General features: G+C 46.3%; 1 protein-coding gene across 8 annotated transcripts in view; it reads left to right on the top strand.

The window, feature by feature from the left end:
• Window positions 1-27,524, top strand: part of aak1a (AP2 associated kinase 1a) — a 43,399-nt gene that overhangs the window by 12,029 nt on the left and 3,846 nt on the right. The window contains exons 2-19 of one of the 8 annotated variants that reach the window (XM_076271114.1): window positions 2,341-2,459; window positions 5,308-5,410; window positions 5,770-5,912; window positions 7,007-7,128; window positions 7,848-7,929; window positions 8,570-8,702; window positions 8,916-9,019; window positions 9,676-9,755; window positions 9,982-10,139; window positions 11,403-11,599; window positions 12,569-12,750; window positions 13,461-13,657; window positions 13,947-14,051; window positions 17,165-17,284; window positions 17,879-17,965; window positions 20,099-20,269; window positions 20,827-20,937; window positions 22,005-22,108. In XM_076271114.1, the coding sequence (XP_076127229.1) occupies window positions 2,341-2,459; window positions 5,308-5,410; window positions 5,770-5,912; window positions 7,007-7,128; window positions 7,848-7,929; window positions 8,570-8,702; window positions 8,916-9,019; window positions 9,676-9,755; window positions 9,982-10,139; window positions 11,403-11,599; window positions 12,569-12,750; window positions 13,461-13,657; window positions 13,947-14,051; window positions 17,165-17,284; window positions 17,879-17,965; window positions 20,099-20,269; window positions 20,827-20,937; window positions 22,005-22,099 (2,309 nt within the window). In that variant the 3' untranslated portion in view covers window positions 22,100-22,108. Of the gene's footprint in view, window positions 1-2,340; window positions 2,460-5,307; window positions 5,411-5,769; window positions 5,913-7,006; window positions 7,129-7,847; window positions 7,930-8,569; window positions 8,703-8,915; window positions 9,020-9,675; window positions 9,756-9,981; window positions 10,140-11,402; window positions 11,600-12,568; window positions 12,751-13,460; window positions 13,658-13,946; window positions 14,052-17,164; window positions 17,285-17,878; window positions 17,966-20,098; window positions 20,270-20,826; window positions 20,938-22,004; window positions 22,109-27,524 lie in introns of those variants that run through there. The other 7 variants (XM_076271107.1, XM_076271109.1, XM_076271108.1 and 4 more) reach the window with 7 other exon arrangements.

Below are 27,524 nucleotides of genomic sequence, written 5' to 3'. Positions count from 1 at the left end.
CTGTTCGACTGGTTTCTGCAAGCTGGCTTCTGCAAGCAAGAGGGTAGAATGAAGTGCTTGTATGAGACCATCCATGTCCTGAGTGCAAGAGAAGGCAACTGTGGACAAAAGAGCTTTTGGAGGTCTGTCTTGTCAGCTCAATATATATTAAGTGCACACACACACACACACACGCACGCACACATGCACATGCACATGCACATGCACACACACACGCACTCACACTCGCACTCAAAGGACCCACTCAGCTAGACCATAGAGTTTCACCTGCTTGGTTGCTCCCCCAATCCCTTCTCCCTATGCTGCTCTTATGCTGACTCATCTTGCTCTGCTTAAAAGCTTACCAACACACTTCGACCAACTTCGTGTGTGTGCTTGTGTGTGTGTGTGCTTGTGTGTGTGTGTGTGTGTGCGTGCGTGTGTGTGTGCGCCTGTGTGTGTGTGTGTGTGTGCGTGTGTGTGTGTGTGTGTGTGTGTGTGCGTGAGTGTGTGCGTGTGTGTGTGCGTGTGTGTGTGTGTGTGTGCGTGTGTGTGCGCTTGTGTGCGTGTGTACGTGCTTGTCAACATAATAATCTGTATGTGTTATTGAAAGTTAATGGGCAGTGAGTGGAAACTAACGAGACGGTCACGGCTGAGGCAGACACAGCTCACTCCATTAGCTCAGTAAAGGCAGCAGGGCGGAAAGATCTGGACAGAGAGGACCGGGCGGCAGAGATCAGCAGAGAGATAGGAGATGCCCAGTGAGACACTGATTAACCACACAGTAATACTGACCAGGACAAACAGTATGTTTTTCTATTAGATTCATCTGAGTTGAGAATAACCAGATGCACTCTATTGAGTAGAGATGCACCTGCACAGATGAAACACATGCGCACTGTGCTATCCTTCACTGGGCGTCACTTTAGTGGACACGTGTGGATGTATATGAATGAACTCAGACAGAATCTGGTTTTCTTTATTGTTGAAAATAAAGCACAGGCTTTGGGCGTTCAGGTCATCTGGGATGGGGGATAGAGGGAGTGGTGGTGTTTTGTGGGGGGAAGGAGGGACAGACAGACGAAGAGGCGGAGGGAGGGATGGAGGAAGAGAGGGAGGGAAGGAGATGGAGGTGAGCGAGATGGAGGTGTGATGGGGTTTGCTCGGCCAGACAGACACTGAGGCCCCCAGACAAACTCACCAAGGTCAACGGGATGCACAGGCAACAGGAACAGCCTTAACCCCCCCCCCCCCATCCCTTTCTCTCTCCCTCCCTCTTTCTCTCTCTCTCTCTAGCCCCTCCTTTTTTCTCTCCCTCTCACTCTCCTCCCCCATCACACCATCCCCTCATCACAGCTTGCAGCTCTAAAGCACCACAGAGGCCCTACACACACACACACACACACACACACACACCCTTACCTGTCTGTAAAGCGTCTGGTCTGGGCCAAACAAACTGGGTCAGATTTCAGCAATGCGCCCTCTATAGCTCTTCTCCGAGTACATTTAGTGAAACTTTAGAATGTGAGACCCACTTGTAACACTGTGAGGTACTTTGAACTGTAGACAAGCTGTTTGTGACTCGTATGTATTTGTGATAGCGTATGACTGTTTGTACATATCGTATGTATTTGTGATAGCGTATGACTGTTTGTACATATCGTATGTATTTGTGATAGCGTATGACTGTTTGTACATATCGTATGTATTTGTGATAGCGTATGACTGGCTCCATGGTGTTTTAAGCCCCCACCGTCGACTTCAATGCAGCTCTGCGATCGCCGATTTCAAGGCACCTAACCCTAACCCTAACCCTAACCTAACACTAGTGCCTTCCATGCAGCGCTGCCTGGAAGACGACGTTGGGGGCTTAAAACACCAAACACCGTATGGCTACCTGTGTGTGTGTGTGTGTGTGTGTGTGTGAGAGAGAGAGAGATATAGAGAGAGATGATATCTTGACATTGCCACAGGCCCCTCCAGCTGCTATGGCTGGGCCCAGGCTAGCGTGGGTCACTGGGCGGTGGATACTCCTCATGTCACCCTGTCTGTACAGCATGGCCCTGTCACCCCACACGGGCCCACACAAGGGCCTCAAAGTATCAGGGCTGTCTTCTGTAGCTGAGTGGGGCTTACAGTGTACAGGAATACAGTAATACAGTATATCATTAATGAATCCATATTTGGTCGGGCACTTTGTGGCTTTTTTTATTGAAATCTGCATGTTTTCTGCAGTCTGTCTGCTCTGGATTGATCATCTCCATGATGTGCTGCATGTCCATGGTGCAAGTGAAAGGGATCAGTGTGTGTGTTTGTCTGACTCCAAGTGCCTGTCTCTCTCTCTCTTGTTGTCTGCCACAGGTGGGTTTGCCATCGTGTTCTTGGTGCGGACTCACCAGGGGGTACGTTGTGCCCTTAAGAGGATGTACGTCAACAACGAGCACGACCTTCAGGTCTGCAAACTCGAGATCCAGATCATGGTGAGTGAATGCTTTATTAGCAACCACACTGTGTGATACACACACACACACACACACACACACACACACACACACACACACACACACACACACACACACATTCTTCTTGCATGCCAGCATACTTGGGAGGAAACTCACACTCAAGCATGCATGGTATAACAGCAGGCTCCTCTGATTCAATGTTAGGAATGCACTATACAATTTCTAGTGTGTGTGTGTGTGTGTGTGTGTGTATCAGATACATACTCCTTGTGTTGTGAGGCTTCATCTCTGACATGACTGATGTGGCCCAAAGGCCAACGGTCATCCTAAATGAGTAGAGGGCAGCTACCAAGCTGGGCCGTTTGTTAGGTCTTAGGCGTGTTCTCAATGATCAGAATTCCCCTGTGATGACCAAATGTGTTAATCATGTGACACTGTCTGTGAAATGTGATCTCTGCTCAAGACATTCAGGCAGCATGACCAAAAAAGTATGTTATTTGAATTTGTGTGTGTTAAATTGCTTTGAGGTGAGACTGGTGGATTGAAAGTCAATGGGATACAGATGAAAAACATTTGATTGGTCTATCCGTGTCACCGATGTGTCTCTTTGGCCATAGTGGGAATTAAAGGGACAGCAGGCAAGCCTGATGCTTTTTCTCTACGAAACTCCCCCTCGCTTGGTCTGAAGCTCTTTTCCTTTTCTTTGCGTCTTCTGTCAAGGGTTTTCGTTGCTTCTTCGCTGGCTCTGCCATTATCCACACGTTTGCAACAATCTTTAGCGTTTCTTTAGCCTACCTGCTTCGGTCGGCGGGTAGGATACACTGAACTTGCAAGCGGGATATTCTTCCTACAGGCAGTAGGGGCGGGCGAGAGAGTCTTCATTCGCCCTGTAACGAGTCATTTAACCATATACCGACTTACAAAGATGAGTAATTAACATGAAAACGTTGCCTGGTGTCCCTTTAAGGAATGTCTGCAATCCATGAACAACATTAGTAGATCATATCAAACCATTCAAGACCTTTAAACCAACACCAGATTTTCAGAATTCAAAATTGCACCAACCTTAAAACATGTGATCATGCACCAGTAAACATGTTGCAAGGGCACATACTATACACACTCTACAATCCTCTCAGTCATCTCCCAGCTGGAATGAAGTCTAGGCTTGGAAGCGCAACAGGGACACAACAATCTCTTTGTGCAGTACCAGAGCAGAAGGGGCTATATATCTTTGGCATCAGTAGACTGGCTGACGGTCACTTTATGTGGTCAGACTCCTTTGTCTTGCAGTGTCTGACACTCTGTCACATGAGGGATGTTGTCATGGATTTGTTTTTAATTAGAAACACACAATGAGAAAAAGAAAAATCTGAACCATGTGTGAATGAATGTCACAAGGAAGTGGGAGCTGATTTGGTGTTTACATTCTGTGACCTCCCAGATGCATACTTTTTGTTTAGATAAAGTAAGAGTCAGCCTTGTATTTGAAAAACAGGTAAAACAAGAAGACAGAAGGTTAAAAAAGGTTACAGAAGTCATTTTACAAAGACCCCAAACAAACTCCAACCATCCACAGTAATGTAGACCACTGATGAAGGTACCACATGTCAAGTGATTAACTATTAGAAGTGTGTGTTTACCCAGTCTGTGGTAGTGAGAATGTTCACATCTTGGTAAGAGTAGAGGTGGCTGAGTGGCTTGTCTTAATGGTGTTGTATCTGTCAGACTGCCCATCTACAGATTAAGATGGTTAGACCAGATAACAACATTAACATGCCACAGCATTTCTCTCAAAGCCACAGCCAGCCTGCACAAAGATGAGGCTTGTGCTGCCTCATGAAGGAAGGCGCGGATAGAGTTCCACGCTTACAGAAGACCTGTTCTGGACAGAGAGCAGCACAGAAGGGGGGGTGGACATGATGGAGAGAACACGGAAATGAGGAAAGGGTGAGAAATGTCGAGAGAGAGAGAGAGAGAGAGAAGGAAGGTGGTAAGAGAAAGTGAGCGAAGGGGGAGGAGAGGTGTTGAGAATAAATGAGAGGGTGATAGAGAGAGAGGAGAAAATGGCAAGGAAGCGGGTGAGCGAGAAGAAGATTTGTGTGTGTGTGTGTGTGTGTGTGTGTGTGTGTGTGTGTGTGTGTGTGTGTGTGTGTGTGTGTGTGGGTGAGGGTGAGGGTGAGGGTGAGGGTGAGGGTGAGGGTGAGGGAGAGAGAGGGTGAGGGAGATAGAGAGAAGACAGAGAGGGGAAAATGGCGAGGGAAGAAGATTGATGTGTGTATGTAAGAGAGAGAGTGAGGGAGAGGGAGGAGAGGATTGGGTGTTGAGTCATTAGCTGCTGTCCCAGTGGGGGGCCCAACAGAAATAGTGCCGACTCGGCACTTGCGGCTGCCGCCCACTCCCTGTGTCCTAACTCGAGGTCATCAGCCGCAAACAGCCGCAGACGCAAACAGCTCCCACCGGAACATCACTGCAGGATGGTTGTGTGCAAATAACATTTCTGGTGTGTGTGTGTGTGTAGTAAGTAAGATGGACTCCAAACGAGTTGCCAAATACTGTTCTGTGTCAGCAGTAATAGGTAGCCTGTTTGTCTGGAGAAGGCGGTGTTATGTCTACCCTTATTGTGCACACTTATTGCATTTGTTTGTATTTCCATGTGAAGCGTTACTGGCTCTTTGGGTATATCTCGATGCTGTCGTGTTTTAATCGATATTAGTCATTATAGTGTGTGTGTGTGTGTGTGTGTGTGTGTGTGTGTGTGTGTGTGTGTGTGTGTGTGTGTGTGTGTGTGTGTGTGTGTGTGTGTGTGTGTGTGTGTGTGTGTGTGTGTGTGTGTGTGTGTGTGTGTGTGTGTTCGTGTGTTCAGAGGGACCTTGTGGGTCACAAGAACATTGTGGGCTTCCTGGACTCCAGTGTCACGGCCTCAGGTGGCGTGTGGGAGGTGCTGATTCTCATGGACTTTTGCCGTGGTAAGCAATCATCTTTCTTCACCTAATGTCTGTCTGTCTGTCCATCCTGCTCCCCCCTCTCTCTGTCTGTCTCTCCTTTGCTGTCTTCCTCTGGTTCTTCTGTTCAGCTCCCTGGTGTTCTGGTGCTTTGTTACTGATGGTCCCTCAGTTCCTAGTCTTGTCTCTGATCTTTCTAAAACTCTTGAGTTAATCATTAGGTGTGTGTGTGTGGGGGGTTTAAGCTTACATGCATTTGTTGTTGGAATGTGCATGCGCTTCAAAATGAACGTGAAAAAATATTGTGTGCACTTATATGTGTGATGCATGTGCCCATCTGATTATGTATGTGTGTGTGTATATGTGTATGTGTGTCCTCGTAGGTGGGCAGGTGGTGAATCTGATGAACCAGCGTCTCCAGACGGGCTTCACAGAGCCAGAGGTCCTGCAGATATTCTGTGACACGTGTGAGGCCGTGTCGCGCCTGCACCAGTGCAAAACTCCCATCATCCACCGGGACCTGAAGGCACGAACCAAACACCCCCAAAGCCCCCCAACCCCCCCCCCACACATACTTGCACATAAACATCCTTGCTTTGGAGAGCTCACAGCTACCCTTCTGCCAAAAGCGTAACCCCCTAGAGCCTCAATAATAGACCAGCCAATGGAGGATATGTTGGCTTGGCTCACATAAATCATACTCAAGCGATAGTACTTAGAATTCAGAGCACTGCTTGGCCTTGGTCAGGCTAGCCATTTCAAGGAAATGAATGACAAGGCACTGTTCAACCACCGTGTGGACGGCAGTCCTTCAGGGGCTCATGACCAAAAAGCTTGGCTTCTGAGAATTACACTCTAAAACTGACCGTATCCTATTTCACCCATATAAAACGGTCAATACATGGCTGTGTAGACTCTCTATATGAACATATGGGCCATATTTATGTTGTAAAAGCATTTGTGACCCGATCTGACAAAATCACAAGTGAGTCACGAGTCACAAGTGAGTCATGAGTCACAAGAGGCATATTCTAATTTTGATACAGGCCGATTACTTCAAAAACCATAGAAAATATAATAAAATAGACATTAATTTCCCTAAGAACGTAAAGTTACAAAAATCAAAATTCAAGTGGTGAAATCCTACCTGTACCTGTCTGCAACTTGTTTTTCAATTGGAAAAAGATGGTGGGGTCCTGGGAGGCCATAATTCACAATGCTGTATCTTGACAATGATTCGCAATATGACTTGGACCAGGATGTCGTTGTAAAGCTTACTGTGTCGTCTGTCCATAGATACCAAAATCTTAATTTTGAAATTCGGGTAACTGTGTCTCATTTTGCCAGATCAGGTCACATTTGGAATTTCAGTTCTACAACCAACTAGCTTGAAAGTAATGCTGAACTTCACCTAAAACAGTGCAGCATTTGAAGTTAATACTAAACTTCGTCCAAAATAGTGCAGCATTTGACACTGTAATCACCTGTACTGAACATGGAGAGGTGGAGAGAGAATAGAGGAAAAGCTGGACTGGTATTTTGTGCTAATAACTAATGGTCTGTTGGACTCATTTCTAACTGGGTTCTCGTTGGTGTGATTCCCTCTCTGATCTCTGATAGGTGGAGAACATTCTACTGCATGACCGGGGCCACTACGTCCTCTGTGATTTTGGCAGCGCCACCAATCACTTCCAGAACCCGCAGGCAGAGGGTGTGCCAGCCGTCGAGGAGGAGATCAAAAAGTCAGTACCTTACAGAGAGGCCTCGTGCTTCATGCTATTCGCTTGTTAAGTCCAACGTCATGGGCCCAACAGCTTTTTTGTCAAAAAACGTCTACTAGCGCAGCCAGACAGATTTTGCAACTTATAAACCTTGTCACCATCACCTCCGTTTTATTGAGAGTACAACAAAACCGGTTAACCTGAACAGAGCAATTACTAGAGCTGTGCAGATACAATCATGATACAATCAAGGGTTACATGCAGGCTTCTGCGAAAAATAGGATTTTATTAGGTTGAGGCAGCAAGTGAGTAGTAGGAGGACAATGTTCTTAAAGGCTGCACTGAATGGCGGAAACAAATTGCTGTTTTTTACTGTCTGTGGAGAAAACCGAGCGGCTTTGAAAGCCGCTGGACCCGGAAAAGGATTTATTAGGCTATTATTGCATCATCACTTAATAACTGAACTCTGACTTCCAACTGTGCTGTAGCACTGTCAATACCCATTAAAGACCAAGATCCACAATGTTTTTTAAGATCAGAAAAAAAATAAGAAACAAACAATTTAAGGTCAAAACAATTTTACAACACCTGATAACACTAACATAGTAACTTTTTTCAGGGTAAACATTTTGCATTATGATGACCTTGTTTACTTTCAGGAACCATCTGTTAGTTGATATGTTATTTTGCTAAAGTGCTATTAACATATCAATTATGATGCCTTGTTTACTTGCGTGAAGGTACACAACCCTATCATACCGCGCACCTGAAATGGTCAACCTCTATGGCGGAAAGGTCATCACCACCAAGGCGGATATCTGGGTAAGTGGACAAGGGGGATTTGCCCCTCTGCCAGTGAATGCGATCTACACAGCTAGGCTCATGCACTCTACAGTCACCACTGTGATAAATGCTTTTATGACGGCGTGATATTTAATCGACTCAATATGCAATTGTTAAGATAGGCCAACTGTAAGAGCTAAGCGGTCATACATCATCCATATCATGCTGTAACCTTTTTTATGTTTGCACTAGCTTGCAGTTTGCATAATTGCGAAAGGCTCTTTGATTGGGCTCATAAATGACTTGGCCTTTAGTTGGCTTGTGATGTAAATGGGCCACCAACTGTTGTAGCAGTGATGGGTTGGTGTGACCTTCTTTTTATGTGTGTTTGTGTGTGGGTGTATGAATGTACTGTATGTGTGTGTATGTTTGTATATCTGTGTGTTTGTGCCTTTTTACATCTACCTGTTTGTTTTGTGTGTGCATGTGTGCCTATGTCTGCACATATATTTTGTCTGTGTATCCACACGTGTGTGTGTGTGTGTGTGTGTGTGTGTGTGTGTGTGTGTGTGTGTGTGTGTGTGTGTGTGTGTGTGTGTGTGTGTGTGTGTGTGTGTGTGTGTGTGTGTGTGTGTGTGTGTGTGTGTGTGTGTGTGTGTGTGTGTGTGTGTGTGTGTAGGCCATGGGCTGCCTGCTGTATAAGCTGTGCTACTTCACGCTGCCGTTTGGGGAGAGCCAGGTAGCCATCTGTGACGGCAGCTTCACCATCCCAGACAACTCGCGCTACTCACTGGACATGCACTGCCTCATCCGTAAGTCCACACACACTCATCTGAAAGAGAAAAGAGACAGCCTTAGTACATGCGTTCCCTTACTGTTGTTTTGGAGTCATTTTTACCAAATTTACCCTAACACAGCATATCTCTCCTCTCCCCACCCCAACGCATCTCTCTCTTTCTCTCTCTCTCTCTCGCTCTCCCTTCTCTCTTCTCTCTTTCCCCTTCCCGCTGGGCTTTCCCCATCAGGATACATGTTGGAGCCTGACCCTGAAAAGAGACCGGATATATACCAGGTGTCCTACTTTGCCTTCAAGCTGGCCCGGCGGGAGTGTCCTGTTCAGAACGTGAATGTGAGTCTCTGGCTGCCTGCTACCAGGCCCACTGTCCTCTGCTGCAACCACAACCACAACCATGTCACACCGCACAGAAGCTGAGCCAAACACAGCACAACTCCAACAACAGCCCATAAACATGGGCACTCTCTCTCTTACACACACACACAAACACACACACATGCACTTTCATATGTGTCATTTATCTAGTTGTAATGAGCTCACAGCTCACGTGGAAGCATTAAGTCCTGGTGATGGGGCATTGTGGGTGATTTTTTGTTTTGGGTCCCTTTGAATTCCTCGAGCCCCGGGCCTGGATGTTTTTGTATGTTTTATTCATCCGTCAGCCTCTCAGTGGAGGACGCAAACGGCCTGCATAATTACAGGGGAAGCAGAATGGCGTCGGCCTCTGCCAACTGGCACCCTTCCACAGCTCCCCCTCCTCCCCAACCCCGTAGTGAGGCGCTGATGGGCCCGTTTCAGCGTCCAGCGTTCAGTCTCCTCAGACTCAAAGAACCACAGAAAGGCTCCGGTTGGGGGGAGGGAGGGGGTTGAGCTTTCACTGATAGCCGCCGGGCCCATTAGGGAATGGCAGATAAATGCTGTGATCAAATGTCTAAAAGACGCTTTTTGTTTGGTGTGCGCTTGTCTAATTGCACTTCTCACCTTCTCAGAGTTCGCCCATTCCTGCAAAACTCCCTGAGCCAATCAAAGCCAGTGAAGCTGTCGCAAAGAAAAGCCAGACCAAAGCCAGGTCAGTGAAACATGAGCAACTGATCTTTCCACTCCACTCCACTTTCCACTGAGCAACCGCACCATATCACTTCTAGAGCACATTACACTTCTCAATTCCTTATAAGTAAACCAGAAGCCAGAAACAAATTCAGTGACCATGAAGGACCATAAAAGAACAACGTTTTGGGCCCAAATACTTAAGCACGCTTAATGCAGAAAGGTATGCTTCTGTGTCCTCTCCACAGGCTCACAGACCCAGTCCCCACCATGGAGACCTCCATCGCCCCGCGCCAGCGCCCCAAAGCTGCCCAGGCTCAGCCAATCACGGGCATCCTGCCCATCCAGCCCGCCCTCACTCCTCGCAAACGGGCCAATGCAGCACCTGGAGCCACTCCATCCATCAGTAGGCACCTCCTCATCCTCCTCATCCTCTTCCTCTCTTTGTGCCCCCCCCCACCCCCACCTATTGCCTCTGCGGAGAGTTGGCACTGCCACACAATGGCCTCTGCTGTGGACACTGCAGGTGTCCAATGAAAAGCATAACTGTCTCTTAAGCTTGCTGATGGACACGCCCCTTTTCCTGCTCCTCTTTTTTCCCTTTTCCCTTAATCAATCTGTCACTCTCGACTTCCCCTTTCTCTCTCTCTCTCTCCTCCCTGTCCTCCCTCCCTCTCTCCCTCTCTCTCTCTCTGTCTCTCTGTCTCTCTCTCTATCTCCTCCCTGTCCTCCCTCTCTCTCTCCCTCTCTCTCTCTCTCTCTGTCTCTCTCTCTCTCCTCCCTGTCTTTCCTCTCTCTCTCTCTCCCTCTCTCTCCCTCTCCCTCTCTCTCTCTGTCTCTCTTTCTCTCTCTGTCTCTCTCTCTCTCTCTCCTCCCTGTCCTCCCTCTCTCTCTTTCTCTCTCCCTTCCTCTCTCCCTGCAGTCTCTCCCTGGGCCAGTCATGCATTATTGAACTATGTGGTCCTTCAGCTCAGCCAGATTAGTGATCCCAGCGGTGCAATTTGTCCACGTTTTAAATAGCTCTTAAACACGCCTTAATGAGCTGGAGGTGTCTCAATCCCTCTCTGGGCTATCCTGACCTCAGCGTGTCAAAGGCTGTAATGGTCAGGACCACCACATCAGATCCTCTCACCACTATAGAAGCTAATGAGCCTCGGACTGCACACGCAGGCTGCCCTCAGCTCATTTGTTGACACAGGCCCTGTCCACGTTAAGCCGCGTAAATATAAACACGCATGTTTGAGGTGAAAATGATCTCCGCCCACATTATCGTTTTTTGTATTGTTTTTCGTCTACTTTAGAACACTGAAACGCCATAGAAGTGTTCGTTGTTGGTGGTGTTTGGAACACTAAATTTGATCCGTATCATGGCAACCGCACGTCATCGTATCTGAAATCTCTGCGTTTTCACTGAATACAGAACAGTGTGAAGCCGGAGTTTCCAATTTCTGCACCTCAAAGAGCGTTTTCGAAAAGTATTGTTTTAGGCGTCGGAATATGCCATTTTAGAGTGGACAGAAGGACCTTTATTTACCCAGCTTAGTGTGGACAGGGACACAGTCTTAACTGTATCTTATGTGCCACTACTTGGTAAAACTTCAAAGAAATAGATCAATTAAAATGTGCCTCAATCAGCATTTCAGGAGGTCTGTTTGTTTCATTTTCACAGGTGTGAACATCAACACAGCCCCACCCACTCCTGTTCTCCAATCGCAGAGGTCACAGCCACAGCAGGTGCCCGTCGCCTCGCAACAAGCCACTCCCATACCTGTACAGGCCACTCCCTCTCCACCACAGGCCACACCCCAGATGTTTGTCAAGCAGCCTCCAGCAGCCGCGTTCTTCTCTGCCCAGCAACAGCAGCAGGTAGAGTCTGTCAGTCCACAGTCAGGTCATGCTCAGGTCATGCTCAGGTCATGCTCACTGTTGTTCAAGTCCAAGTTCTGGAGAGAACATCATGCGTTCATTCCATTCCATTCCATGCGTTCATATATATATATATATATATATAACAGAAATCAGGAATAGTCTACACTAGTGTAGATAATAATCTACATATAAATATCTAATACCTGTCTGTAAATTCATGTTTGAGCACTATGTAAAGACATTAGTGAGTTTGCTGCATGCTGCCTACTCTGCACCTGCCTGTGTGTACTATTACTGTATATCATATCCATGCCTAAAGGGAAAGGTTACCTACAGAGTAAGTGTGTGCTGTCATACTTTGAAAATAAGTATGTTATGCAATACCTTATAGTATTTTTAACATTTAACCTGAGCTATATAATGTATGGTGTCACCATCAAATGTTTGGAAAAGCACCACATAAAAAAAATCACCCAGTTGGTTTGCCAGCTTCTATTTAGACTCTGCCAAGGGTTTGTGTTACTTAGCTCATCTTAGTAGGACACAATCCTCCATTCACTGAGCCTCTACAAGTAAATTAACATACTGGGAAAGCACCAGCAAGACCCCCATAAAGGCTCCATTCTATCCGTGCCATATATTGGCATTCAACATGCTCTTGTAGGACATGTATGCTAATTTTCGCTAATTGCATGTAGCAGCCAAATGAGTTCCAGCTCTGCTTTTATGGATTCTTTGCCAATCACACTCTATGTGACAAAAATTTGACATTTTAGTATTTAGGAACAAGTGTTACTTAAGTAAACTTAAGTAAACACCAAACAAATGAACAGTGTTGGCTGTGTCTTATCGCGTGTGACTTGTACTTGACCTGTGCAATGATACTGATCCAATGCCTTGAGCTTAGGCTACTCAAGGCTGTTTCAACTCACTCACACTCTCCTCTGCTCGCCTCTTCCTCTGCAGGGGCGGGGGATGCATAAGGTGGGCTCTCTGACGCCCCCCTCCTCCCCGAAGTCGGCCCCCAAGTCCGGTCACCGACGCATCCTGAGTGACGTGACGCACAGCGCCGTGTTCGGCGTGCCGGTCAGCCACTCCACCCAGCTGCTGCAGGCGGCTGCTGCAGAGGCCAGCCTCAACAAGTCCAAGTGAGTGCCACTTTTATATACACATTCCCACATGTATACGTGAATGCACTCCACCACCCCCACACACACACACACACACACACACACACATTCACACACACTCACACAAACTCACACACACAGACATTGCACACACAGACATGTGCTAAAAGTCTTTTCAGTCACATGCTACACTGCACCCCCTCTCACATATGCTGAATGCTGAACCCACAAAAAACACCTAAAAGCATCTCCATGTATTCCACCACAGCTATTTGTACCACTATCCCTTAATGTACCAATGTTTTATTTGTAATGTGCAATGAGCAGCACACCTTCTAGCAGTTGGTTGGCCCAGGTTCAGTTAGGTGGGGATCGCATTAGCCAGCAGCAAGCGTAACGCAACGCTCAGGCTATAATAAGTTCTATCTAGTTCCTATGGTAACACAAACGGTTTGCCTTAACTGACAATTGAATACACTCGTAATGCGGTTTGAAAGTTGAACCAAGTTCAACGCTAGCGTTACCACCGTTCCGCTGCTAAACCATAGAAAAACAATAGGAAACCTGCCGCTTGCCGCTGGCTAATGTGATCCCCGCCTTACCGAACCTACCGTTGCAAGTCTGTGTTTTTGATAAAAGCGTCTACTAAATACCAGTCAACTTTAACTGTAATATTCGCTTCATGTAGCCTTAATGTGTGTGTGTGTGTGTGTGTTCATGTTCTCCAGGTCAGCTAGCACCACCCCCTCAGGCTCCCCGCGCTCCTCCCAGCAGAGTGTGTACCAGCCTGCAGATGGCAGTGCCCCTTCTGCCCCCTCTGCTGCCCCGGGGGCCCAGTCCTCTTGGAACCCCTTCGGGGACGACAACTTCTCCAAACTTACTGCAGAGGAGCTTCTCAACAAGGACTTTGCCAAGCTTGCTGACGGTACGCCTCCCCAAAGTAACATGTTTTTGTCTCATGTTGCCCCATTCACACAGCGCCTGTCTCAGTCAAGGAATCTATTGGCTACTGGCTAATACACAGACCTGGCATTGAACTCAGGACAGGCTGTTTGGATATTTAGACACACTACTGAACTACATTCACACTCCAAATCTTGTCTGTCTCAGAAAACGACTGTTAAAAACTATACAAACGTATTCTCATTATGATTATGTAGATATTTCTTGCATTGTAGCGTGTGGTCTGAGCTCTGTGACTTCTCTTGTTCCAGGCAAGCCAGCAGAGAGACCCACCTCCACTGAGGACCTCATCTCTGGCCTGCAGCCCGTCCCCAACGCCCAAGGCCCCCCCTCGAAGGGCTTCCCCCAAAGCACAGGTAAGCCCCAAAGCAAACACACACACACACACACACACACACGCACACACACACGCAATCACACACACGCAATCACACAGACTTGACATGGTCCCGACAGCTGTTGCATTGACTCCTGGCTTGGCCCCCGTTAAGAGACAGGAATGCAGTGCTGCTCTCTCCCATATATGTATATAGTATTCGTAGAAGAACGTCTCTGTCTCCATCAGAGAGACAGAGTCCTTCACCCATTTCCCTCTGCTTGTGCTGTCCAGCTGGTTCTCCTTGACCCATTTTCCCAGATGTCTCCTAAACTTTAAGAGGCATTTATGCGTTGAGCACTGGTCTGAAGCCCAGTGCGTTAGGTGGTCCTGGGCCTTTTTAACAACCCAGTGTTACTAAATACTCCCTTCTCTCTGGGATCCCCCTTGCACCCAGCTGCCCCCCTGTTCTCTGGTTACCCCTCTCAGATATCAGAGATACCCCCCTACTCTCCACCTGCTCATTGTTATCCCATGTAATGCCCCCATTGCCCAGTGCAGGTACATCATGCAAATTGCCCCTACGATTACCCTGCAGTTAATTACCCAGGCATATTACTCCTGGCTGATGGTTCTGATAACTGCCTTCTCGGGTATCAGTGGGTAATAACTCTGAGAAGCTTGATCCCCCCCCATGCAACACAAATATGTCTTCCTTCTGCCTCAGTTTCTTTGGTCTGTTTTGGTACAAAGGGAACTTGTAGTTCTTACTCAGGGAGATTCCTTTGTTCTCATCAACTAAAGCTGGTCATCAGTATTAAATGGATGAATTGCAGGTCCAGTGTCCCTGTAAAAGCAGTCCCCTGGAACCTGGAGTCTCAGAGTGATTGGCGAGATCCTCTCCTCTGGCTGCACATGCCCTCTTGGTGACACGCATAGAGGGCACCAGGAGGCTCGCGCTCACGTTTGCCATTCCGGGCGTCCCCTCCTCTCGGCCATTGCCTGGTAACAAAGAGGGTGTGGTCTTTAATTGGATTGTGGGCTGACTCGGAGAGGGATGTTCTGGCTGATGGAATGGCTCCTGTCAGTCTACCGCGGTGGGCGGGAGCAGAGGGGCTGGACTTGGCCGTCAGTCAAAAGGTGATGGGTAGTCTGGCGGGCCGCCCACATCTTCTCGATGTACGGTATCAGCCTTTGTTTTCTTGTGGAGTTGGTGTTCTTGTTAGGGGCAATAAAAGGCTTTAGATGCTGCTTTCTTGGGAATGAAGGAGATCAAAATCAGCCGCAGGTCTTACGTAAGATGGGCTGTGCCAGGGTAATCCTATCTGAGGAGGCGTCTCTCTCTCTCTCTCTCTCTCTCTCTCTCTCTCTCTCTCTCTCTCTCTCTCTCACACTCACACTCACACTCACACTCACACTCACACTCACACACACACACACACACACACACACACACACACACACACACACACACACACACACACACACACACACACACACACACACACACACACACACACACACACACACACACACACACACACGTAAACCTTCTGAGTGTAGCCTTGGATCTCATTCCAGTGACTTCCTTTTTGATCATGTTGTCTGTTATTTGTATCTCTTTGTTTCCACTGAAGTGTAAGCTGAGTTTTTGCATCAGATAAGTGCACTGACTAAACTCACTGCCAGTTATACATTGTAAAGAAATTTGAAAATCGGAATACTGAATTAGTGTCAGTTTTAAATGGTGCACCGGGTAGAAAGTCACTCACAGAGGCGATACAGTAATGAACTGGACACGATGCACATTCACGTTAGTACAGATTGTGATAGCCTGTTGGTGCTGACCTTTGAACTCTCTTCACCCAGTGAAAGGGTCAAAGCGCCAGATCTGCTGCGCCATTGCCTGAGGGCCATGGCGCCTGACCCCTGACCCCTGCCCTGCCCCCTCAACTCTGCCCTCTCACTCCCTCATATCCGCCGCCCTCACCTGTAAGTATGACGCCAAGCGTGGTCACCGACGCCACCCGGGGGTAAAGAGCGAAGCACATACTCACTCACACGCATGGGGACACGTTTGCCCACACGCGCCACCCAGCACGCCGTGAGACCCGCTGATTCCCTTTCTCCGACGTAAGAACCCTAACAAGCATCACCTTGACTTCACCCGAGGTTGTCCCCTTCCGTTGCCTGTTGCAGTAGACTGCATGTGGAAAAGTCGTGTGCGAGTGGCCGAGCGTGCGGTTGTTTGGTGATTCGCTATCTGTGTGAGGCTGCCCTGGGTCAGTGCACACACCCGTGTGCCTAGAGGCTGGCTCACAGGCATGGTGAAGAGAACTCGTCCTGTCTCGCCTTCTCTGCCTCCATCTGTGGAGCTGGGACTTCTGACTAATTCTAACACCACAATGTTTGTTCTTTGTATGTCCTGCTTGTCAACTAAAACTGTGGGTGTTGTTGTTCTTGGAGGGAAACAACGACTAGCATCAGTGTTTTTAGTCTGTGAGTTGGATTTTCTGAACTTAGTTGAGGACGTCTGACCAAGCAGAGGCTGGTTATGTGGATGGTTTTGTCTGTCAAGTGAATGTAGTTTGTGCATGTGGACATTAGCAGAGTATCTGACTTTTTGTGATTGCTAAAGGATGTGATCTCTCTCTCTCTCTCTCTCTCTATACTCTGCTAAAGGATGTGATCTCTATCTCTCTCTATACTCTGCTAAAGGATGTGATCTCTCTCTCTCTCTCTATACTCTGCTAAAGGATGTGATCTCTCTCTCTCTCTCTCTCTCTCTCTCTCACTCTCTCTCTACTCCTGCCCTGTGCTTCTACCCTCTGCCTCTGTCCTCTTCCTCTCCTCCATTTCCCTCTCATATTTCATACCCTCCTCTCCATTCTCATTTCCTGTGTTTTCTTTCTGTCTGTCTGTCTTTCGTCTTTCTTTCTTTTGGTCTTTTCTCTTACTCTCTCTTTATCCCCTACTGTTCATTTCACTCCTCTCATCTCTTCATTTCTTCTCTCTTCTCCTCTCCTCTTCATCTTCATGTCTTCATCTCTTCTCTCTTCTTCTCCTCCCTTCATCTATTCTCTCTTCATCTCTTCTCCTCTCCTCTCCTCTCTCCTCTCCTCCTCTGCTGGCTGTGTGCGGCTGCACTCTTAGAGAAGCTGATTGAGGGGCTGAAATCCCCAGAGCCATCCTCCAGCTCCGCCCTGCTGCTCCCTGACCTCTTACCTCTCACCTCTGACCCCTTCAGCACCCCTGTGGAGGCCAACGGCAACGGTAACCCCACCCTCCTTGCAGTTTCTGCTCCATCCACCCTTTCTCTCTCTCTCTCTCTTTCTCTCTCTCTCTCTCAAACTCAAAGGTGTTTTATTGGCATGACTGTTTGGGTACAAGTGTTAGTGACTAGTGTTACACAACAGTAGTATCACAAAAGAAAGAAAACAGAGATACAACATACAGTGTGGGTATAAACATATCTCTCTCTCTCTCTCTCTTTCTCTCTCTCTCTTTCTCTCTCTCTCTCTCTCTCTCTCTCTCTCTCTCTCTCTCTCTCTTTCTCTTTCTCTCTCTCTTTCTCTCTCTCTCTCACTTATCTGTCTCATGACATGCTCTCTGCTTTCAATCAAAACCATAAGACATAAAGGAAAGCCTGCATCCTTTAGGAGGAAGACAAATCCACATAGTAATGTTGTATAGCAAGCCGAGATTTTGACCTGAGAGCCTCTAAGCCACCGCTGAACTCTTTGCTCATATTTCGCTCACAATCCTCCAAAAAGCTACGCTCCCCCTTTCCCCCTCTCTCATCAATACTTCCTTCTGTTCCTCTTTCTCTCCTCCCCCTCCTTCTCTCTCCCTGCCTCCTCCTCTTAGCTGCTAGTGTGGACTCCCTGATTCCTGGCCTAGAGGCACCCCAGACTCAGAGACCCAGCGAGGCAGCCGCAGCCGCCAGCTTGCCTGGTCAGTACCACTGACCTCCTCCTCTGCGTGCCCAGGCCCACTCAAAGCGGAAGGATGATGTGCATGCCTTTTAAAGCCTGTGTGTTGTGTTGTGTCTAGCCTATGTCTGTTTTCCTCTCAGAACGCTCCCTAGTGATTTTCACAGTGGGAATATGGAGCTCACCCCCGTGCCAAAAAACAAACAAACAAATAAACACTGATCTGAAAAGCAAAACACATTTGTTTGCAGATCCAGAACACAAGCGTCACTAGCAAACACAGAGGTTGTCTTTCACATAGAACAAGCAGGGGTACGGTATATTTGCAACACACTTTGTTTTCCATTGATTTGTTTTATTTGAAACCTGGTCATTTCTAACGACATGTTCAAAAATCCAAATCCCAGACTGTGAGCACTATGTTTGTTTTGTTTTGTTTTTTTGTTTTTGTTTTGGCACTGAATGAGATGCAGAAGTTGTAGAAGCTTAACCTGGGGCTAGTTTTTGATGCATGAGTTAAGTCATGCTCCAGGAGGTGGCATACGTCAGAACGTTGCAGAATCACCACAGCTTACACTGTCCTCTCCCGATGACCTTATCCTTCATGACTCACTAAACAATGGTCAGCACACTGGGCTGACTGTCCGATGCGTTCCACCACACTGGAGAATTGTGTCGTGTTGAAACGGGAAGTGGGGGGGGGGTGGTTGGCGGTCATTTGTCACAATGTTATGCAAGGTTTGGGTGGACAGAGCTAGGCGTTGGCTGGTGGTTAGCAGTGATGACAGCCTTGTCTGCCTTTGTCCGGTCTCCTTGTCAGTAAGCGTTCATTAGTGACTGCAGTGCCTGTCCAAAGGCTTAGTTATCATGTGGTTCAGTGTTGCTGCAGAAAATGCTTTGTTTTGAGGAACAGCTTTTTGAGGAATCTCTTCTATCTCTGTCCTGCTGTTTTTGTTAGCTAGTTTACTTAGAGTTTAGAGTATAGTATGCATAATTGTATCTCTCAGTCTCTCTATCAAGCTCTCTCTCTCTCTCTCTCTCTGTTTCATCATGACAAGCTTGTCTCATTATCGATCCCTACACTGCTCGTTATTGGACAGGTATGTCTGTCAACCGATAGCCCTGCAAAACTCACTCATCTTTCTCAGTGCTCCAAAATAGCATCTGATATGTAATTATTCCTTAGATAAGCTAAAGTGGATTATGTTTAGCTGTGCTGCTGCATTGCAGTGTGGGGGTGTGTGGGTGTTTTCACAAGAAGGGCAGTGTAATGTATCTGTGCTGCATTCTGAGTACCTATGACCCATTCATTATTCATTATTATGACCGCCGTGCAGCGAAGCGGCGGTCATATAGGTTTAGTCAGATTTTTTTTTTTTTTTTTTTTTTTTTTTTACATGTGAAATCTATGAACTAATCATGTTTTGGTACTTGTTGTCTAGCAGATACCAGTGAGAATTGAGTGTGGATAATGCAATTTAGTGAGACAGTTAGAATCATATAGGCCTTTCAGCGTGATTTATTTTTGTGGAAAAAATGTGCTGGACTGGGCGGCGGTCATATTTTGTACCGCTCTGCGGTACATCTAGTTAACATGACATTCATGTTAAGATATAACTGGACTAAGCATGCAAGCTTCCGTGGTGATATTAGTTTATAAAAAAGATTGAGAGGCAGGTTTTTGAACTGATATCTCATCATTCTCATCATCTCCTAAAGAATCAGTTCACTGCCCTGTCATTAGTTCTGAAAAAAATGTGTTTTATGGAGAAGGAGGAAAAAGGCTTTCTCTTCAGTTTGGGCTCTAATATCTAACATGTCATTTCATGTCTTTTTCCCTTTTTTCCTCCTTTTCTCTCCCACCATCCTCCTCACTGCCTGGCCTATTATGTGACACTCCTGGCCCTGTCAAATCTCTCTGTCCTTTGACTTTCTCCATTTCTCTCTGCATCCTGTTTTCTTGCTTTCTTTCATTCCTTCACTTTGTCTGCATCTCTCTCATTTTTCTACATCTCTCTCTTTCTCTCGCTCACTTTCTCTGCATCTCCTTCTATCTCTTTCTCTGCATCTCTCACTATCCCTCTCTTTTTCTCTCCCTCTCTCTATCTCTCTCACGTTCTTCCGCATCTCTTTCTCCCTCCATCCCTCGCTCCAGACGTGTTGGCTGGAGAGGACACTCTCCTGGGCCTGTCCCTGCTCTCTCACCCCTCTATCCCTGCGGCTCCGCTTCTCTCCTCTGCTGCCTCCTCCTCCTCCACGGGCGGCCCCTGTCTGGACGACTTTGCTCCCGCCACCTCCATGGGCTCCGGACAGCCTACAGCTGCGGGTAAGAGTGCCCCGCCCACCTCCGCACCTGTTACCAGAGCTGCCTCCGCTCTGACTGGGCATCACACCTTCCAGAACTCTCTGGAAACTTCCAGAGGGTTATTTTGTGATTTGCATATGTTTTGGAAGGTAGTATAGGGTCAACATCAGAGTAGAAAGTAAAAATAGATACAAATAGAAGGTCTGGTTCAGAGTTGGCACAGGAGAGCTAATAAAATAAGCTTTTGCAGCATGTCAGCTTTCAGAACCTGACCTACTGTGTGAGATGTATGTCTTTGGTTTGTAGTTCAGCTCTGGCTTTGCTCGGCTCCTTGTTTTTATTTCTTCACAACTGTTTTTTTCCCCTGTGATTTTCTGTTCTTTGATTATCCTTTTTCTGGCTGCGCTAATCCACCTATTCAATCCCACCCACTGTCTTGGTCTTACCTGCCTCTCTCTCTCTTCCCCTCCCTTTTATTCTCTCCTTCTGATCTTCTCATTATCTACTCTCCCCTGTACCTTCTATTCTTCCCCTCCCTCTCATCCCTCCTTCCCCGCCTCCCCCATCCCCTGCTGCAGACTCTGCTTACCTCATCTCTGGCTTTGAGCCGGCCGAGGGCAGTGGGGTGAAGGGTGCAGATGACCAGTTTGACCCCATCCCCGTCCTCATCTCCAAAAACTCCAACCAAGGTAAGGTCGCAGGTAGCTAGTGTCTCACCTGTCCTCCCCCCAAACCACCCCCACCCCTTCTCTTTTAAAAGGCTGCAAACAGAAGCTTAAACGCATGTATTTTCTTTAGACCATCATCTTCATCATACCTAGACCAGCTTAAAGATTATAGACCATAATCAGAATCTGGGTGTTCAGGGATATCATCAGCACAGCAAAGAACAATTGCCAACTTTCTGTTTGAAGTCAGAACTTACACAATTTGTAAAAAATGACAGACTGCATGAGGTGCTCCTTATAGTAATCTAGGTATATAATCATTCCTGATTATTGGCAGTTGTATGCATTATAGTAATCTGGGTATATAGACTCATTCCTAACTATTGGCAGTTGTATGCTTTTCCTGGCAAGGCTTGTCAAATGTAATATCTGCATCGGGTATGAGTGGTATCCATCACCAGATTTGTGGCTGTACTTACATTTAATATCTGAACTCTAATGGCTTCCTAATCTTTGCACATCTCCAACATTGAGTATATGTCCCTTCTCCTGGTTTAGACGAGAAATATGACATTTCTCCTCTATCCAGCAAACTGTCTCTCTGTCTCCATTTAAAGCTGCAGCTTATCAAATTTAACACGCCTTCACTTCCTTTTTTTCCTTTTCTCCTCTCTTCCTCTCTGCCTTCTCTTTTTTCACCTTTCTTTCTGATCCCCTCATCTGCCTCCCTGGTGTTGTCTTCTCCATCTCTCATTTTATCCATCTCTCTCTTCCTCTCTTGTTTTCATCATTCACCCATTGCATTCTTTCTCACTCACACACACATGCCATTTCCTCTCCGCTTGGTCTTCTCTCAAACCTTCTACTTACCCTTCCCTCCCTCCCTCCATATATCTCTCATTCTTCATTCACCACCTTCCCATCTCCATTTATCTATCCTTTCCTCTATCTTTCCCACTATCCATTGTCTACCCCATGGCTCTTGCATCCATCCTCTCTCTCTCTCTCTCTCTCTCTCTCTCTCTCTCTCTCTCTCTCTCTCTCTCTCTCTCTCTCTCTCTCTTCCCTCTCTCTCCGGCATGCTGTAGGTGGTCATTCTCGCAGTAACAGTGGCAGCTCAGAGTCCAGTCTGCCCAGTCTGGCCCGCTCCCTGATGCTGGTGGACCAGCTCATCGACCTGTAGAGGGACAGAACAGAAGGGCCTGGGGGTGGGGTCGAGGGTCAAGGGTCGAGGGTTGACCTGGGGTGCAAGGGAGAGGTGAAGGGACATTATGCAAATCAAACCTGCCCCCAGGTCACCGTGGGTAGGTGGGTGGGTGGGTAGCATTGGTTCCACCTTAGAAACAGACATTCAAAACGTGTCCTAGCCCCCAGTTGACTAGGTGGGTAAAATGGCAGTTGTCCCCGGCCGACTCCCTCTCCTGTGCTTCTGTCCGTTCTCCTACTCCTCTGCATTGGCCCCGAACAACCAAAACGAACCTGTGTGTCCACTAGTGGTGTTTGACCTGCCAGTCTTGTCCTGCCCTCCCGCTCTTGGCTGCTTCATGTCTCATGGCTCATGTCTCATGCCCATACTCATCCCCAGAGAGGAGTCGACTCGGGAGCGCATCCAGTTCCGTATCAGATCCCCTCCCGAATCGGCCTCTAGTCATTGGGCTGCCATTGCTCGTCCTGTCTCGTCTGGTCTCGTTTGGTCTGGTCTGCCTGCTGCACCAAACGCTCTCTCTCCCCTCTCCCCTCCCCCCCTGCCTGCTGACTGCCTGGCTAATGTGTTCTGTGTGCAGTCTGTCTGTTTCTGTTCTCCTCCTCTCCCCATCATCTGTGCATGGGGTAGACGAGAGTCCCGATTGGGAATATCATTTTGTCGTCTTGTTCACTGTCCCAGGTTGTAATAAGTGTGTTTTTTGTTCTCATTCATTGTAATTTTGGTTCTGAACTATAGCTAACTGCTTTTTTTGTTTGTCGTCTGTTAACACTCTATACAGATATGTACGTACCAGATTTGTTGTTGTTGTGTCCAACTTGTCACATTATTGTTGCATATCCAGACTGGTCCAAACAAAGTTTCAGATATCAGGTCAGTTTGTCTGGACAGCAGTCATCATAGTCAGTCCTAATGGCGCTTAGATACAGTAACTGTGATCATAGCGCATGTCCGCCTGACGTTGGGATATCTAGTTATACACAACCTTCTGCATGTGCAATATATACAGTATGGCAAACATATCCACCTACAGAGGTCATTTCCTAAGCTGTTACAAATAAGAGTGCTGCTCTGGGATGTTTGTGGAGACCTGACTGCCTAGGCACTCTTGTAGATGTATCACTTACACAGTGAAAGTCACCCATACCCCTTACAAGGGGTTGTTACTAGTGATGGGCAAATGAAGCTTTGGTGAACCACTGAACCACAGCAGTGTGAACCTAGCGACACTAGCTGAAAAGCAAAAAGATGGCCGCCACACATACATTTTTCAACATAAAAGTCCTTAGCAAACCAATATTTTTGGTTACATATACTGGTTTGGGTAAGGATTTTTATGTTGAAAAATCTACATGTGGCAGCCATATTGGATTTTTTCATTAGTGTTGCTAGCTTCACACTGCTGTGGTTTAGTGGTTCACCAAAGCTTCATTTGCCCATCACTAGTTGTTACTTACGTTTTACCATGAAATGAAAGAGTAGGACCTATGAAGTAGTCTGCACACTTCATAAGTGTGTGTGTGTGTTTGCGTGTGTGTGCGTTTGTGTGTGCCTGTGTCAGTGTTGTTTTGCGGGCAGTTATGTTTCTTTATCCAGACGTTCTTTCTTTCATTCCATCTCACTGGTCAACTAGCAGTCATCCATAGACTGCAACTCTGTTGCGTCTCCATTGCACTGTACATATCCCTCACTGCTTTTGATGCTGTAGTTTGCTCACTTTGATTTCCTTACAGTACGTCTCACTGTGGTGTCCTCACTTGTGGTGTGGACAGCAGGGTGTCCGTACTCTCTCTCCTGTACAAACTCAAAATATTATTCCTTTTTCTCATATTTGAGGAGTAGTCAAATCCAGTTGTTACATATCTATGAGAAGTTGTCTATCTATGTGATGAATACATGTGTGTGTTGATAGTATTGTAGAATGAATGTAAGAAGTGTCAAAGGAATATATACTACATGTACTATTTCTTTCTTCATGAAAATAATATTATTTTGGGGTTGTAAAAATGACTTGTCAGTCCTCAGTTGTTGTCTTTTTCTCTGTTCTTTCACCAGGAAATGTGGTTGGTTTTGAAATGATACACATGAGAATAGTCCATCACTGAAGCAGGATACTTCTATTATACATCTCTGACCTGATTGGGTTTGCAAATGACTAGTCATGTAATCAACACGTCAGTCACTCATTACCTTTAACTTCTATCCAAGGCACACCTTCCTGTCTAACACAAGGAAGTTGTGATCACGTGACTTTAGGGATGTAACGATTACCGGTATAATGGTAAACCGCGATAAAAATGTTGACGATAACAATTACCGTTTTCTTTTCAAATATCATAATTATCACGGTTGATTACCGCTGTGTGGAAACAGTGTGTTTAATCCTTCCCAGCTTCATCCGAGCCTGCTTTTGACATACAGTAGGCCTGGTACAATGAAACAAAACTGGTACCCTACTGATTCTGTTGTCTAATTGACGGTTTTAACTGCGATTCGGATTAGGCTACACCTGATTTTAAAAGGCGTAACATTTTCACCGCAAAACGTGCACTGTATCATGTAGCCACTCTGCATCTTTTTATATTCGCGTCCACATTAAATAGTAGCCTAAAGTTTTATTTTGAACACTTACCTTGGTCTCACTTATTGGATCCAAATAACAGAAATAGCAAACTTCAAGTAATGGTAGGGTAAGTTAAGCTATAAGCGCATAGCCAATTAAACATGACCAAGGAAAAAGTGAACGGGACACTTTTTGAAACTATTTCAGCTTGTGTAGGCCTATCAGTGCTTTCTGAACATATTGAACACACTTTTAAAAATGCCGCGATCGTACCGAAAACCGTGATAATTTTGGTCACTATAATCGTGAGGTTAAATTTTCATACCGTTACATCCCTACGTGACTTATGGCACTTTCAAGTTTACCTGACTAACAATATGATTCAGTTGGTTGCCAAAGGGCCTCTGAATTGCGCTTTATTTGGCGGTACTTTTCAAGCCACCAGGCAACGTTGTATATGGTCATGTCTCAGGCTATAACTAGCATAATCACATGCTAAGTGGAGAACTAGTTGTCCATACCATGGGACCAATTATGGCCAGATTCTATCAAGACTAGATTTATGTCTTGCTTTAATGCTAGTTGATGAGGCTAGTTTACAATGCTGGACTATACTAACAGCTACACTGTTACCAAAGGTATCAAACCTTGTCCTCCCTAAATGGAGTCATCCAATTACTGGCCTTTTAATTGTTTGTTGTTTTTTTTCCTGGAGAAAGAATAGAGCATTTCAGTGTAGTCACTTGTAATGTCCTGAATTCTTTTATTTTTCTAAAGATGTTGTTGTGGTTGAGCCCATCCCACACCCTACCTCCCTGTCACTGGCAGCGCTCATGACGGAAGCTCTCTTCCTGATGTCACTGTCCTCCTCCCCCCCCCCCCCCCCCCATCCCTTTCTGTCAGACTGATGGACCAGAGGAGGATGGGTAGGGTACCAAACCAAGCATTTTTGCACCCATGATTACTCTGTAGATGGCCATAGATCTCTTCCACATTTAAGTATAGGGACATATCCATTTCTACCGAGCAGTCAAACAGCATTTTAAAACTGATTGCTCTTGCTCATGAGCTGTTAGTCACCCTGACAGCCTGTTAGAGTGGAGATATTTATCTCTTTTTTTGTGGACCTAAAATTAACGTGTGAATTTAAATAATTTTAGCATTAAAGTGTAAAACCAAAGTGTGTTTTTAATTTCAAAGAAAGCATAATCACTATTGAAAATTGGACCATATCTAGCTTGTGCAGAGTATTCAAAGACTTATGTATTTGCACATTAAAGAATTACAATGCAAATGTATGAAGTACTTATGGAAAGAGGAACTCCACTAAGATGTGAAATAGAGCATAGTATGGTCTTTAACAACTCTTGAGTTACCAACTTGTGTACACAAGCCATGGTTTTGCTTTAGAGATATGACTCAGACCAAGCTGTGAATTGCTGAGCTTGTGTTGATGGCTACGCTCTCAACCCCCCCGTCTTCTCACTCTCTCTCTCTCCCCCTCCTATGAACATGTTGTACAGTTTATCTTGTTTGCATTTAAAGTGTGGCTAACCTATGCAATTCTACTGTAGTGCTTCAAATGACCCTTTTCCCAAGTGTGCTGTTCGAAGTAAACTAGCCTTGCCGATAGTTTTACTTGTGTTGCTGTGTAAAACTCATATATCCCAGTGTGAATGGACGATGACAGTTAAGTAATACTGATGATGCTTACTGATGATGAACATGAAGTCTGATGACAAATATGTGTGGAGATGCTGATCTTCATTTCCTCTGCCGAGGCAAAGATGTATTAGTGTGTATCTTCTATTTTTATGAAATGATTCAAATGAGTTGCAATGTGGGTTGGGGTGGGGGGAGAGAGATGATAAATAAACGTGTAAATGTGAATGTACCCAGTGTCTCAATCAGGCTTCTGTTGCTTTTAGCTGGTGGTGTCTTGAGATTGCACAACTTACACTTTCACAACTTGGGAGTTTCTGCCATCTAGCAGCTTTTCCTACAGAGGCTGCACACCTCTAACACACCCTTGTGTTACTGACTGTGTTAACTTCATGATCTACACTAATATGTTGACTGTGGGAAATCACACTGTGTCTTTTTTTTTTTATGTCACACAACCATCCCTCCCCTCACAACTGACATTCACAAAATAACACTTCTGGTTAAATCACTTATGTAAATACACACACTGTCTCTCTGTTTGTTTTCTTTAGCTCTTGTCTCCAAGGTTACTATGACACTACATTTTAACACTCTCATCCCAGTGTTTTGACCAGGGGCATAGGAGGCAGTGGGGGGTTGTATTAAAGCAGGCCATACACTCCCCCTTCATTAGATAAGACCAACACCTAAAGTCCCACGCAGACACTATGTGGTTCTGTTGCCTTTTGGCATACTAGTCTCCCCCAGCTGTCTGGTGTGGGGAGCAGTGGCTGGCGGCCTCTTGATTCCTTCTCCTTTCTTGAGCCTCCAGCTCACTGCATTTCTGTAAGGTAAGACTGGCCCTGCTTCTTCTGCCGACTTAGTGGCGTCCTCACCATTCCGTCCGAAAACCCAGCTGTTATCCAGCTGTCAACACGTCCTGAGCCACACTGTTAGGAGTTGAGCCTGGCGGTCCAGCTATGGTCCCACTAATGTGTACCAATCCTGAGGCCTAGTGTTTTCCATCTCACGTAAGAAGGAACTTAGGAAGTGAGTTTTCGATCAAAGCAAGTGCTTGAGGACGTTTCGACAGCTGGTATTTCAGAGGGTATTAAGACTAATCTCTGTGTGTCTGTCGTTCCAACTCACTCTCCTGCACTACCTTGTTTCCATGGTTTTCTGTTAACTATTCACTCA

The sequence above is a fragment of the Alosa pseudoharengus genome, unplaced genomic scaffold (genome assembly GCF_046254945.1).
Source record: "Alosa pseudoharengus isolate Yale_2024_CS ecotype anadromous, Long Island Sound unplaced genomic scaffold, YU_APseudo_1.1 YU_APseudo_1.1_scf_6, whole genome shotgun sequence".
NCBI lineage: Eukaryota > Metazoa > Chordata > Actinopteri > Clupeiformes > Clupeidae > Alosa > Alosa pseudoharengus.
Note: the sequence above shows the minus strand (reverse complement) of the source record. Positions and strands in the feature narration are given on the sequence as shown.